General features: G+C 42.7%; 1 protein-coding gene across 1 annotated transcript in view; it reads right to left on the reverse strand.

Moving 5' to 3' along the window:
* The window catches only part of GALNT10 (polypeptide N-acetylgalactosaminyltransferase 10), a 79,122-nt gene extending 63,025 nt beyond the window's left edge, over window positions 1-16,097 (reverse strand). Inside the window, exon 1 of the mRNA XM_057412104.1 lies at window positions 15,844-16,097. Coding sequence (XP_057268087.1) covers window positions 15,844-16,047 — 204 coding nt within the window. The 5' untranslated portion in view covers window positions 16,048-16,097. The remainder of the gene's footprint in view (window positions 1-15,843) is intronic.
* Between the last annotated feature and the right edge of the window lie 50 nt (window positions 16,098-16,147).

Here is a 16,147-nt window from a genome sequence, read left to right on the forward strand (position 1 = left end):
CCCAAATAACAGTCACACAGGACTTGACTTACTGCTGCTTACTTTCACACTAGCAAGCCACTGCTAATCCACACACCAATAAAAAAAACGCAAGGGAATTAGGTCAAGGGAGCTTAAGAACTACTAAAATATGTTGTTTAGGGCCCTATATCCACAGTTCAGACAGCAACTTCCTCATCCACAAGCAAGGAGCAGACATCTAAGTCAGGTTCAGATGGCCAAAGGGTCGTTGTCTGGATATCAGTGAACTTTTCTTTACTCTTTAGAGAAGGCTTATGCCTTGAAAATGCCTATCAAATACATGCAGTTCCCAAAGAGATTACTTTGAGGAGATTAAACCCTGTCAGAGTGCTGCAAAAACTTTACTAAAGTACAGCAGGTCTCTTTCTAGCAATACAAACTCAAATATGGAGCAGCAAAAGCTACTGCAAATGCAGACATAACTTTCTTTCTGGAAGCTGCCCATCCAACTGATGCCACTCTGTTTCTAAATGGTACAGGACACTGCAAGACACCAAAACACCAAAACATTTACAGTTTGTTATATATGCAAAAGGTTTCCATGACAGACATTTTCTTTCAATCTCAAGCCATAGACCACCAGAGAAATCAGAGCTATTCTGACACACGAAAGCAAGACAGGACACAACCCATCACCTCCGAGACAGCTGCTTTAGCACAAGCCCTTCCTGAGCCTGCTGTACATTAGCTGCTGCTCCAGAATGCAGTTCCCACCTTTGAGCTGCATGGATGCTTTGGGAGCACAGATTCAGTTCCACGGACTTGATCATCCACAATGAAAAATGAAGGCCACTCAGGCAATGCCATTAACACAGATTAATAGTTCTGTCAAGCACTGTCAGATCCATGGGATGCCAGCTGTCTAGTACAAACCCGCCAGCCTTCGTAAAGATGGTGCCAAGTGTTTTGCCCAGTGCAGCCCATTCTGCCAGCTGGGTTTGGGATACGATGCAGTCTGAGAACTAGATGAAGAAATGGATGTTTACTTCATTTTCTCCTTGAAGTCCATTGCTCCAGAGAAGCAAACACAGTCTCATTCCCACATCAGTCTATGCAGCTGGAAAGAAGCACAGTTAGTGACTGCCCTATGTTGGGCTTAAATGTAAACCAGCATGAAGAGCAAGAATGTAAACTACCATGAATCAGCATCCAGTTTCATATTGGGCACACAGCTACACACCAAAGGTGTAAGAGGAACAGTTCTAATAGTTTGACTATCCAAGGAATAACACAACCTTCCCTGCCTGCCCTTTCAGCCCCAAACAAGAGAATTAGGAAGATCTCATATGCAGCAGTTGGATGACAAAAGGTCCAGCAGCATTCCTTGTGTTCTCTTATTGTCACTTCCCAGCAGAGTTGGTAAGCAGAAGTCAACAGCAAAGAAACAAAACCCTTTAATGTGGCTGAAGCAATGCTACAACACTACAGGGCAGGGATGCACCTACACTAATTCTTGTCTAATTCCTGCTGTCATTTCCCAAACATGCAGCGTTCCAGGGACACAAGCCAGCATTTGTGGCTACTGGCTGAGCTACAATAAATCCCTCTGGAAAGATGTTCTGCAGTTCTTTTGCTAAAGAGCATTGTTTGATGCCCCCATCATTTTGGCTGCAGATCACAGTAATCTCTCACATACTCGCCATAGGTTGCCCAAGCCATTCTGCACACTAGTAAGGAGGATTTTTCATAGCATAAGCTAAAGCCAAGATTGCTTTAAACCACAAAGACACAGAACTTGAGGAGCTTCAAGAAACCAGGTGATATCTTTGCAACTGCTACCTCTCCCTCCCCACTTGTTCAAGTATTAGTACTTTTTAAGATTAAGATCGTTCAGAGGAGAGTCATTGTTTCAAAGAGTTTAGCCCCAGTAGTTACTAAGCAGAGCTGCTAAAGCCAACACAAAACACATAGCCCAGACATGCAATTAAATTGTTGGATTACATTTCATTAAAGTTTAAGAGTCCTTTCAGGGTCTTTGCCAACCAGGTTCCCCTTTTGAGGAGCCACTGAGAATTTTTAGAGGCTTTATAAGCTTTTCACCCTGTGATTTCTGACAAGATCCAGGTGCATGGACTGATGTCCTCTGTTTTAATTCCTGACCCTTCTTGCTCACCGCACACAACACAGATGCAAGAACAGGTTACACACACGGAATGGTGATGCGTTGCACACTGTTCTGCTTTAGGAAGCCAGAACAGATCTTAACTGCATAATCCAGCAGCACTGAACGTGTGTCCAAACTTATTTGTGTTAAGCTGACAAAGTTTATAAATAGGATGGAAGAGAATTTTCTCTGGTATTCTCTTCCACCTCCTGAACAGAGCAGATTGTCAGAGTCAATGCACAAGTCTACCCTAACAGCACATCGCAACACTTCACGAGCAAGACGGTTTTCCATAGCCTTCCGTCAGAAGGGGAGGGATGAACATTGTGCCCCACTCATCTTCCAGTCAAAGGCATTGCCTTTCCTTTGCTACCCAGGAACTTTCAAAGACCACTTGTATACATATTTCTGCTAAACCCCCCAGATTTATCTACAGATAAAACCCACACAAACCTTCCAGTATCGGACGGGAGCCTACAGGGATGCTGGAGAGGGACTCTTTATCAGGGACTGTACTGACAGGACAAGGGGTAATGAGTTCAAACTTAATCAAGGGAAATTTAGGCTAGCGATAAGGAAGAAGTTCTTTACTGTGAGGGTGGTGGGGTGCTGGAACAGGCTGACCAAGGAAGTGTTCAAGGCCAGGTTGGATGGAGTCTTAGGTGACATAGTTTAGGGTGAGGCGTCCCTGCCCACAGCAGGAGGGTTGGAACTGGATGATCTTAAAGCCCTTTTCAACCCTAACCATTCTATGATTCTATTACTAATGGATCCAACTTCAACAAGCTTGAGAAAGCTTTCTTTGCTAAAGACGTCCTGTTAATGTGAAGGCGAGACTCACAGGTGAAGTAAACTGGTGCGCTTCTTAAATGTCTGGACCTTTAACAGTTGTGAGGAATTAAAGAGATTAAAAATAAATCAAGATTACAAAGTCAGAGCCTTTCACAGCTCTGACAAAGCTAAGAAAAAAAGAATCTACATTCAGAAAGCTCATGCCTGACCCAGCAGGTTCTATCAAATCAAATACAAAGCCTAGAGACTCCACACATCACAAGACTGAAAACACCAAAGATCTTTACATACTGGATTCAGTCACCAGTGAAAATCCAGCTGTCCCTTTCAGAAAGCTGTGCAGTATTTGTGACAGTATAAAATCAAGTTATTGCACTGCTGAGAAGCTGCTTTTTTTTTTTGGTGCAAGTACCAGGAAACAATCTAATTTTTAAGGCATTTTCTATAGAGCAATTTTAGGGAAGGAAAATAAATATACTTTCAGGGGATGCTGCTTTATGGGAAGCAGTCTTCCTTTGCGTGTTTTATTTTCTCCTTGCAGGTTTCCGACTGGGCCTCCTGTGTGCTATAGAAATACAAATCAATCCTTACGAAGCCATCACTCCCTAAAGGGCCCAAAGAATTTCATTCTGTTATGTTAATTATCTCAAGAGGTGCATAAAAGCAAGAACTTTACAGACGAGCAAAAAAGCCAGACCTAAAATAGCTTTAAAATCTCTTAAGCGCGAGGAGAAATTCTACACAAAAAAGCATAAGATGGCTAAAGTCACAGCTGTATTAAGCTCAAGACAATTATTTCATAACTTGGATTTAATTGGAAATAATTTGGCTTCTTGCAAGATTTCTTTGGGCATTAATAGCCAAATGCCTACTCCACAAAATGTAGCAGTCTAATACATTGTTTTTCTAGTTTCCAGGGATTCTCTAACCTCTTGTGACTTCCCTTAATCCAAGTTGCATTAAGCTGCTCTGACAAAGATTTCAGAAGGGAAAAACAGTTTTTATAAACAAATACTGGCAAAGTTCAAATACAGCCATCAATTGTGACAAAGGGAACAGGACACTTTCATTTTGCTCCCATTTATATTGAATAGAAAGATTTTGCTGTACTATAACGTAACAAGATATGAAGAACAGGGTAAGGCATAAGAGCATCTTTTATTGCACTTGAGTGATGGCTGTATCTATGATGTTGAGGGCTAAATCGACAAGAAACTGATGCTGCAAAGCTGTGCATCTCACAGCTCAACTTCCAGCTTTGTGATTCCCACAACGGGGTCTATGTGCTCGAGTGAGATCTGCAGGTACCTACAGGATCAAATTCAGAACAACTGAGTAAGACAGACTTTTAACTTCCAATTTCTCCAGGTCTAAGACACGTAGCTCTTGCATACAACGTGGCCTCTACATCACATAAGAATCACTCATTCCCGTATGCAGATCAGTCTCCGCCTGAGCCCTTACATCCACAAAAAGAGCTGGGTACCAAATTCTCTCACTTCCTAGGGCTTTCAGTTCACTCTGGCATAAACAAGGCAGGCAAACACCTGCATTATATAGAGTGATAGATTTAAAGGGCAAACAGTTTTCTAAATGAAAAGGAAATTACGGGAAACACAGAGAGACAGGCACCCATTGTCCTCTTCGTTAAACCTCGGCTGATTTGGAAGAAAGCACATCATCCACATACAGACAACCCTAAAAATAACCATTTTCCATTCCTACTGTAAAACCAATCCATGAACCACTACATTTCTCATGTTCTGTCCATTCAGCTTTTTTCTTACACACAACCATATTTCATCTGCTTCATCCTGCAGCACTGGTCCCACTAATCACTGACATATGCTCCAGCACAGAGCATTTCCTCTGGCATGCTTTAAAAAGAAGCACTGTCACTAGAGCAATATCAGTGCTGGCAAATATGGTCTGTCAGATTTTGTTTTCTAGGACTATAAAAATAGACTTCACTGCATTAGGCTTGAAAACTCATACCCTCTAGAAATAATTTTAAAATACACATTTTCAGATGCCTTGTTATTGTTTTCAAATATCCAGAGAGAAAAATCTGTAGGTTTAGATTTCATTTAACATGTTCCGGTTAAACCAATATTTGAGTTCTTCTACACCACTGACAGCTAATTTATCAACAATGCCAGTGTTCTCTGCTCACGTGCATCAATTTGCAGCTTCTCAGATGTATTTCTACTATAAGCAGCCTCTCATGGTAAAGATATCAGCACTTGGGAAGGCACAAGACAGCACTTGTTTCCAGAGCTTAGGCATTCCACCCGTGGTAACCCTTATTGGTTTATGCTGATAACAGCTTTGGCCAAAAGGCAAAGAAAAGGGCTTTGGCACAGACTGAGGTTTGAGACACTTTGTAATTGCTTTCCCAAGGACTCTCTTACTGTAATCAGCTGGCCCCAGTTCCTATTTGCAGAAAGTATGCAACTATACTGAAAGAAAACCTATTACATTCTATACACAGGTAGTTTGCAGCAATCAGAAGCAAGGACAACACGAGCAGGACCTTCACACACTGCAGGTAACACTTTTCCAGCCTTCTGCATCCTTACTTCCATGCCCTCAGAATCAGGCAAGCAAAATAATTGAGAAGTCTCATTCCAAACACTTTAATTGGACCAATCTTAACATCCTTGCTGCTGTGAACACGACCTGTGAACAGATGCTCGGTTTCTGAAGGGAGACTCTTCCTTTTTCCCCCCAGGCTAAATTAGTACCTAGAATCAGATTCCAAAACAGCCACAAAAAATGAGGCAGCAGGCAACAGTGAAACATCAATAGCAGCTTTAGATATTTCTAACACTATCAGCTACAGCCTGAAAAATCAAAGAGAAGGGGGAGTCCATAGTCTATTTGGTGGATCAGCAAAACTAACATATGCAGTGGAGAGAAAGGGTTATTGGCTATCATAGATGTAGTTTATCATAGACTAAACCCTGGGAACAGGCCACCTGGAAGATAAATGAGAAGACAGAAGATAATCACAGGGTTCACTTATTTCCAAGATCCAGAATAAGCCTGTTACACAGTGGCTAACATGAACTGACAGCTGGGATAAATTTAAGTAACCTTCTATACCGTTATAAGAAATAACTTATTTTCCTAACTAAAGCCCTTTACAACAGTTGTGTTTATATTTCTCTAGTTTTGGGGGTTCTGGTTTTCTTTAATGAGGGAATATATCTTGCTTTTACATGTCTAAGCTGAAAGTAGTCCCTAAAGAGAACCCCTTCCAAGGAAGCAGAGTTAAGATTAAAGTCAGTCTGAGCAGAAGTAAAAGAGTTGCTCACTCTTTTAAAAAGAATAATATAAAAAAGAGAAAACCAAGAAAAAAAACCATTATGGGATGCCAGACCTGGTTACATGGTTATTTTTGTATCATACCCCAGATCAAAGTCACGAAGACTCTTACTTTTCAAAGGAACATCACACTCCAAGGCACCTTTGAAAACTTTGGTATAAACATTAAGAACACTCAAACTCTGTTTCACCTGTTTTATTTATTAAGCAACAGCTCATACTTACTAGTCCCTGTGAACATTTCTTCTTTGGAGTTCATCTGAAGGATCAGAAATGCTAGGCAGGCTCAAGAAAGAAAAAACCTACCTCTTTTCCATCAGGGAGAAAATATGTTTTCTTGCTAGCATCATGAACTAGGTAAAAGTAACTTCCCAAATGAATTTGAACACAAGCAAAGATAATTTATGCAAAGAAAAGCCTGTATGATCTTCCAACAAAACTGGCTACTACAGGCTTTAAATCTTAGATCTTCCAAATAATAACAATCAAGGATGGAGAAGAGGATGACTTCCCTTTGAAAAGTCACCTTAGCACGCACATGTAACTGCAAGCAAAGGATTTCCGGCTTTAGAGATCAAACAGAGCAGAACTTCTTGTAACAACTTAATCTTGTAAAAACAGTTGTTCAAGAGGGTAGAAGCAAAGCAGCTCTGAACGTAGGAGGGACAGCTGACAGCATTTCCAGATAAGATCTGACAAAGCTCCAAACATCACAAGCCTAACAAAGTGCCATTCTAATCAGATTTTTGGAAAGGGGTAGTAGTCAAACAAGAAAGAAAGTTCTTGCAGGACACAGACTGAATTACTGTTATTCTGCAAATCCTTTATTTTTATGACCAAACAGCTCTACAGCAGGAAGACAATTACAGACATCCAAGTTAAACACACAAGTTCAAATATTTGTACCTGGAAAACCATCCTTCAGTGTCTGTTTGCAATTTAACCCCTTGGTTGGTCAGTATTTCAGTAAATATCTGCAGTTTCTGTGCACTTAATACTCTGAAATGCCTTTTGGAAGTCTGACTTCAGCAGTCACACAACCACACAGAATGGGCCAAGTTCCTTATTTGAAAGCTACATCAGGGAAACGTGTCAGGTCACTGCTACATCATCTACACAGAACATACATGTGAGAAATACATTAGTGTTGAGGGGAGATACTTTGAACAGAAATTGGTTACCTCACTGCAGAGGCGATGCTCAGCCATCATTCACCATTCTGAAGGATGGGTTTTAGAAGTTGCTTTCTGCTACTTATGCTACTTGTAATACAAAAAGTATTACAGCTGAAAAATGACCAAGGAGTGGAGAGACTGGAAGACACAGTTGCAAAATTAAGAGTGAACTTCTCCACCAGACTGGGTAGTGCTATGCAGTCAAGCCCTCACTGACTTTATGCTCCTCCCCTTCCTTTGCTTTCTACTTCTGGCTAAGGAAAGAATCACAATACCCACAGGAGTTACAGCATCTCACTTAAAATCAGGTTTCCACTTTAAACCCTTGAATATATTCAAATTGCTTATTTCTGTTTGACTCAGGAGTACAGAAAAGCAAACGACATTGCAATATAAACCAAGTTTTGTAGGGTGCAAATTTTAAGCCGTCAGCTGCTGTTCAACAATTGCCTTCAAGTGTGCTCCTATCCACTGCAGTAGCAAGACCTTCAAGAGGACCTAGATTAAGCGAGGAGTTTCACCCCTGCCTCACCTTGGTAGCAACAGGTTCATGTGCCTATATCATGACCTGCAAGAGAAGAAAGGCTACTAAACATTACTGACCATTGGTACAGTTAATGAATTCTGTGCTTTAGTTCAGATGCCCAGAGCTGCAGTAAGACCCAAAGAAGCCAGACCTTAGAAATGAGCTGGATGGCATTTCCTCAAGCTTTCTCATAAGGAACACTCATTGCAATAGCTGGCAGATTGCATTTCCAAGAAAATGACAAGCAGTAAACATTTCCCTTCTCAACAGCTACAGAAGATGTGCCATTAGTGGTCATCAACCATAGAAAGATAACTTACCAAGTGGGAAGGCATGAATCCTCAGCAGAAGGATCTCCATGGCTGGGATAGTAGAGTTCAGTTGTAATAAAATCAACAGCTTTCCTACTGAAGCAAGTTTCTTCCCTGGGTATTAGCAATACCACAGCAGTGCTTGTACTCCACTGTAATTGTGGTTAGAAAGCCCTAATTATAGATATATGGTCCAGAGAGCTCTCTTTTAACCCTGGAGCTAAGATTACAGAAAATGGAGGAACCGCAGAAGGGCAGAGAAAAAAGTCCTAATTATCTAGAAAGAAAAGCAAATTTAAGGACCAGGAAATGGCAGACCTTCCTTTTTGAAGCCGTGATTTAAAGCTTTATCAAGTCTACGAACAGAAAGAGACATGTCAAATGACATATTTCTTGTCTTTTAGGAAGCGCACAGGACTTTGGATGCAGAGCTGCCAGCAAATCTCATACACAGCAGAAGTTACTCTTCCACGCAGGCATTTGAAAAGGAGATCCGTCTGGCAACTTCTTGCGCTACATATTGATTTACTTATCTGTAGCCCTCCCTAGTTGTCTGCCAGACCCTTTATATCTAACAAAAGAGGCACAGTCTGACAAGCCAGCCATAATTTGATATCCAGTACTACTTATATTCTTAACAAAGCTGCTTAGATAAACACCCCCTTCCTTGTTACCTTTTCATCATCCAGCCAGGGTAACACACAATGCAGGAAATACTACCACAAGTGTTGGTTACACTGATAGAAGAGATACCATTACCACTTAGAGATTATTAGGCTTCATGTCAAATAAAGCAGGACCAGTAACACTTCCTAGCTCCCCAAGTTATAAGAAGTCACGAGCAGCATGCCAGATCTGAAGGTAAAACCACAAGTTAACTTGTAAAGAGATAGAAAATTAGAAGTTTATTCATCACAAACAAGGCAAAAGGCAATCCAAAAGCAGAACATAAAGATTTAAAATTAGGAAGGGGGATGGAGAGGCTACTATCCCTGGGTTTGGAATTAAAGCATCGCGCTGTTTTACTCCTGAAAGTGACAGAGCATCAGGATTTCTTCAGGAGCCTGTGAAATCTGATGAACACATTCACACTTGCTGCTAACTGCTAAAAATCCCCACCAACAGCTACTGGCTTTGCAACAATCTGGGGACCTGAAGTTATTAGAATACATTCTTCTGGAAGCAGAGGAATCCCAGCCAAGCTGCATCTAGAAAGAATAAGAGCGGCCAAACCACAGCAGGACTGACCAAAACCGTTCTGTCCAGGGACATCAGTTCAGGTTAAGACAAAGTGCATGTGTAGTGCAGCAAGGCCATTCCCAACGGGATTCCAAGCAGGAACAGATACAAAATTAACAAAAGGTAGCTACTCAGCTTTAACTCAATCTACCTCAGTCTGATGGAATTAACATTTGAGTAAGATTTAAATAAATGATTATTTAAATAATCATTAATGCCTGCTTTCTATTGCAGTATATCCCATCAGAATTCCTGATTTTTAACCCAATCAGCCATGGAAAAAATCCTTTTTGGTTTTCAAATACAGGTGATGCAGAAGAAAATCTACACATACACTCAGGTCACTTAACCTGAAAGTATCTGTTACTATTAAAAGATCTCACATGCACAAAGTCACTGAAGCCACCTCTCTCCCTATGCCTACGCAGTATCATGTATTATTCATGCTACTATCAAACAACTTAAAGCAGCATAAATTAAAGGTTACTCTACAGAGTACCTGTTAACTACAGAGCTAACAGGAGGGAAAACATGAAGCTCGATGGACACTAGGGAAAGTGTGTCCTCTGATGGTAAATACCACAGCAGCTTTGTCTACATAAACATTTACACAATCCTGAAGTGCCATGAACCTCACCCCAGTTAAGGTGCACTCCACTGGAACAACAGCTCTGCTAAAGTCAACAGGACACCAAGGCAGCAGGTTGAAATGCCTGCTTTCAGAGAGGATCTAAATGAATTTCAGTGATACTTCAAGCACACAGCAGAATACCTCCTACAAACTCCTTATGGTACCCTACCAACTCTTTACTTTCCAGAAAGAAGCTGAAGGCAACCTCCCTGCATCGCCTGGTATAGGAGAAAGCTGCAAAGGAACAGGAGCCAGATTGCTGTTACACAGGGAGAACAATCTCCTCAATGACTAAGGTAGACAGGATCTATTTTCATGCCATGTAAGTAAGGTTACAGTTGGCTCCATAAGGAAACAGAGTGACAGGAAGGTAAACTGCAATTCTTTATCTTTTTATAGTGATGCCTGTAACTGTATTTAAACAGGGAGTGGAAGGTGATACGATATAACTGAAAGTTTGCTCCATAGCATTTTCCTGCCTAATTTCACCAACACTGGTGGTAAGAAACTTTTCATTAGTTTATCAGTCCATTTAGTCAAATACATGGCAGTTAGCTGTCACAAAGTTTGTAACTATAGTTGCTCTTAAATCTCACTTTCTTTCTGGATTTGTTCCGTATTTAGACACGAAAAGGATACAGCTCTGGAGATCACTGTATGATTATGGCTTTCATTGATGACCTAAAAAGTAGTCCAGGTACCAGAAGCCAAACGTTTTGCTGCTCCAATCTTCATTCCAGAAAGAAAGGGAACCATTGCAGCTATTAAGAGCTGCATATGGAGCAGGTTTGAACATCAGAGCCACCTGCTTCATGATAGAGTTAACCTCCCCTAAAGAACAGCAAGTATAATAAACCTTTTACTTTCACACAGCACTGGAGACTCAGAACACAGACCATTTGTTCACTGTGTTGCCATCACAGTGAAAATCACCAGAAGGAATAACAAGACACTGAGTGAAGACCACTGAAAGCTCCAGTTTATTAGAAACATATTTTCCAAGTTCTCCTTTGCACTTCACAGCTGTGAGATGATTTTGGCCACTTCACATTCACTTCAGCTCACTTTGCTAATCAGAAGTGAGTCCATGCTTATCTCACCAAGGAAAACCTGCTCATTTCACAAGAGCACTGAAGTGATCAACTTCAGAGTAGCCCATACTGGAAATCAGTCACTCTTTATTCAGAACAAGCTCATTCAGCTCTAGCACTTGCACTTCTAGTCCTCAGGTACCCATTGTTTTACACTATGCTCACCAAAACAAGCTTTTCAAAGTTTGCTTTTCTACACAGCTGCTCCAATAGGTCTGCAAGGAGGCAGGCCCCAGAGTCCTATGGCAGCTGCAAGGTTCAGGGCACAACCTGCCTCACTACTAAAGAAATCTGCCTATCAAGTATGGCAAATTGGCTGTTGTTCTATTTACTTCTGGCTGGCAGAGAGCTGCGAGCTTTTCCTCTCACTTTCCCGAGCCTTTCTCTTCCCTCCCCAGCGTTGGCAGTGCAGAGTCTGCTAAACCACCCTCTTCCTTATTAGCTTTTGCCAACCACAACATGAAGCTGACAATCCTTGACAGCTTCATAGCTGCCCCCAGGTCAGAATGGCAAAGCCAATCATCCTCCTCTGCTGAGGAGGACACGGCGGCAGCAGCAGCCTGGACCGCAGCACGGCATCGCTCCCCGCTCAGCTCATCATTTCGGCTGTTGTTTTCAGCAAGACCAGCTGGAAACTTTAAGCTTAATTGCACTAAAGTCATTTTACAACCCAAAACTTTCCAAAAGAGGCATTCTGACAAACCATTTTTCCATCACATGCTTGCAGTTGGTTTCTCATTCAGAACATACCAGCGATCAGGTACATCCCACTTCACTCCAGCCGTCTGGCAGCAGAGGGCACCACACAATCACCTATGTGATTTATACACTTCCATCATGCTCACGGGTTAATTTATAGAGCACAAATTACTACTACAACAAGCTACAGGGTGACTCCATAAAGCATGCATCATATTACATGAAAACACATGCAATGAAAGGCAGCTGATTTGCTAGAATGCTTTTAGCCAGCAATCCAAAGAGATGCTCAAGCTTAGCATCTCTTCAAGTTTAAATGCAACATTCCCATAATAGCAGGCGTCATGCAGAGTGAGGATCTCCAGCCTGACTACACAGATACAAAGTAGTATCTCTGTTGAATCACATAAATACTCACATTAGCCCAGACATAAACCACTACCCCACGAACTAACGCATCTGTGGTTTACATGCTGCAGGATACATCATTAAACATTTTGACTGAGGATGCACAGCAGCCTCTGAGGCAGACAGCAGAGATTCAAGAGACAAAAAGAATACCTGTATTTCTCTAGCTTTTTGCTATTCCTATGTATGTTTTTACTTGTTGAAAAAAGAAAAATATGAAACTACACAAAAGTGAATCTGTATTACATGAGCACACTGATACACGCATACTGGTGAGCAAAAACGTACAACCATGAAGTACAAAAAGCTCCTAAGTTAATACTCTTACTGCCAACAGAAACATTTCAGTACCTTGATACTATCATCCCCATTTAAAGCCATGATGCTAGCCAAATCTGTTACACACCCTGTGGAAAAAGGACCTCCTATTCATATCATCTGCAGAGTGGTACATACACTGATAAAGGACACTTCCGAGTGTGCAGCCATAGTGAAGAATAACTCAACACATCAGCTTTTCTAAAGAGATTCACAGCATGACCTTGAGGACAAGACCTTGATGACTTAATGGCCATCCCTTTTCTGCGGAGCCAGAAACACCCAACAGTGCTCCAGAAGAGCAAACCCAAAGGCCAAAGAACACATCCTAATCCACTTTATTAAAGCAATACGTTATTTTCCACCACCGTAATGTTTCCCCCGAACATGTAAATACAGGAACAACTAGGTACCCAGTAACTTCTGCAGAAAGCCTTTAGCATCTCTCCTAGAATATATTTACATGCCTTCTGATTGCTTAATTTTCTGACACATTTGTTTCAGGCACTCTAAAGATTAAATAAGGCAAAAATCGCCTACACTGATACATCACCGTTTTGAAGGTAACGAGCAGTACAAAAACTCCTTGCAGCTTTTAAACTTCAGATTTTAGCATCACAATTCTATGTTCTAGCTTTAATTCTGCTGTTTCTTAAAACCTTCCCCTCCAACCCCCCACCTTTCACTGTTACTCTGAAAGATATAAAACACTGACTGAAACAGCAGACACCATTTAAAGAAGAAGAATGAGCCTGGACAGAGATTTCATTGAAAAGCTCCATTCTGTATCACATCCGAAATGTCCTCAATTCAAAATCAGCCTGCACAAAAAGGCAAATTAAAGCCAGAAACAGAAGAAAAATCTTTCTGACTGCTGTAAGTATCATTCTTTATAAGATAGCCTCCTATCATCTAGGGGTTTAGTATTAAGAACTCAGCTTTTCAGAATGGCTTCACGAACAAGCAGACAAACAGCATATTCATTTACAAGCTGGAAGTCGATTAGCAAGTACAAAACCCATGAACGCCTGTCAGAACCAAGGAAGAGAGGCTGGAACTATTGAACCTGAGGATGCCCAAAAACCTCTCTGCAGTCAGCTAGCAGATACCTCTATGACAACAATAAAAAAAAAAAACAACAAACCAAACCCATCTGGCTTGTCTTTATACTTCTTCATCTGAAGTTATTTTTACCAAGAGAGGCAGTTGTCCTTTAGGACGTGATTTCCCTTCCTCAGTGTAACAGGAACCATCATTTCAGGGCCAAATCCCTCAAGAAAATAGGCATATGATACGAGCATTTCTTCACTCACAGACCCACTGCAGCCTCTAACTCCACCTTAATTAGACTGGAAGATGAAAACTTCAGCCTGCACCTCAGTAACTCTGATTTACACAAGCGCAGAGAGGTTTTATTGCGAATTCACCTATAAACTGCACAGCCATTTCCTGCCCAGCTCAACACGCCATCAAAACAAAAGCAGATCTCAATTTACTGGCAGCTGCCATACTTTAAGCAGACATAAAGAAAACCAGAGTCAACATTCTGTACAACATGGGCAATATGGGCTATCTAAAATACTGAGAACTCTCAACACAGAAATCAGCAATGAGGAACTGCACTGTACGAACTACTTAGCTTACAGCTACCCAAAGCTCACAGTACGAGGACAATGTTTGAAGAGCAACAAAGTCAGTTTCACTATTTTTTCACCCTTATAGATTTGACCAGAATTAGCTGCTATTTCCAATAAGGAACTTTGAAGGCTCCTAGGAACCATTACCATTTTTCTCCTCACAACCTCTGGAAGACACATGATTTTATAGTCTTCATTTCACCATGGGAAGCTATGGAGCAGTGGACTGCAGGGCTTGATTTTTATTAGTCATGCAAAATAGATTCCCTGCATTGAACAGAAATACAAGCATAAGGCAGTACCATCAAGAACTCCAGGTATGTAATGATCACTGTGTAGGTTAAAAGGATTTCTGGGCAGGCTTTGGGATCCACTACAAATTGATGCTTTATGGCAGGTAACAGCTGATCCCTTTCCCTCCTGGCATTACAGGGATATAATGGTTTTACCTAGGTGCACCAATTGCTTCAATTTCAGAACACATTTCTTCTGGAAAGGAAGAGCTTAGACTCAGTTTGACTACAGAGCTTCCCAAGAGCCTTCTCTCCCTTGGAGCATAAATTCCCATAGTAGGTTTCTCAACCTTTATGCTACAGTCATAGTGGCAAGCCTCCAAGGAGGAAAAGAATTAGGCAACTAAAGAGTTTTAAATGGTTATGAACAAGCAGAGCTTTGTAAAGTAGCAGCCGAACTAATAGTTACACACTGACATTTCAAGCTTTCAAGTCCCAATCATTCCTAATGGTAAGCCAAACCGAGAAGACAAGGCAATTGCATAGCTAAGAGTAAACGCAGCTAAGCTGAGCTTCCAAATGTCTAATTTGGGTGATCCAGCCTCCCTGTCTCACACACTAAGCAGAAAGATTTGGCTGTTAAATTTACTACTACTCCAGTGGGACAAGAAAGGAATGCAGTCATGTGCTGCAATATCGTCAGGCCGCGTATCCAGCAGGCATCTTCTGCCTCTCAGGAAGAGTTATCCACTCCTCTCTCCCTAAAGGAGGCTCAGCACACAGACGTAATCTTCAAGCTCCACCTGGCACTTTCTGCTAGCCCTTGCCTTAAGCGTTGCGGGGACCCAGAGGTAACAGGTAATGTTTGCTCTCTGTCCCTTCCCAAGGCAAAGGGACGTGGCACGTAGCGAGGCACACCTTTGGGAGGCAGAATCACCGTGCTCTTCTATGCAAGGATGGAGCAAGCGCCTCTTCCTTACCCCTTAGAGCAAGAAGCCAAAACCCTCGTGTTACTCGCGTATCAAACTCAGCCCTAAAACGCGAGCAGACCCTCCAGTCCGCGCACCTATGAACTGCCGAGAAAGCGCTCGCGCTCCCCTTCCAACCCAGACATCGCTACGGGAAAGGGGCTCCTTGCTCAGGGGCACAGGAGCCCACCCCCGCACCCCTCTTCTTCATCCCCTCCTCTCTAGGGAGCGGCTGCTGCTTCTCCTCCACGCACAAGCTGAGCCTCCCTCCGTGTGACAAGGCAGAGGGACACCCCCAGCCGCCCACCGCACCCACCTCCCCCTATACACACATCCCCACACCCCGCGACCGCCGACACTCACCGGCGCTTCGCCCGCCGCTAACCCCGGCGGCCCCGCAGCGAAGGCGGCGGCGGCAGCAGCAGCAGCCCCTTCCCCGCCGGCTGCCCCGCCGCCCTCCAGCTGCCGCTCTCGGTAGAGGGACCAGAGCCCCACGTTGGGTAAGAAGACGAGGGCGGCCAGCGCCAGCCCCACCGCCTGCAGCAACCGCTTCTGCTTCCGCCGCATCGGAGCGGCCGGAGGAGGCTGGAGCCGGGAGCTGGAGGAGGGAGCGCGGCCCGGACCGGCCCCGCCGCCCTGATGGAGCCCAACTTTGCCCCGCGCACGG

Source organism: Pezoporus wallicus, unplaced genomic scaffold, assembly GCF_028554395.1.
Source record: "Pezoporus wallicus isolate ANWC-B61680 ecotype Strahan unplaced genomic scaffold, APGP_CSIRO_Pwel_v1 contig_6354, whole genome shotgun sequence".
NCBI lineage: Eukaryota > Metazoa > Chordata > Aves > Psittaciformes > Psittacidae > Pezoporus > Pezoporus wallicus.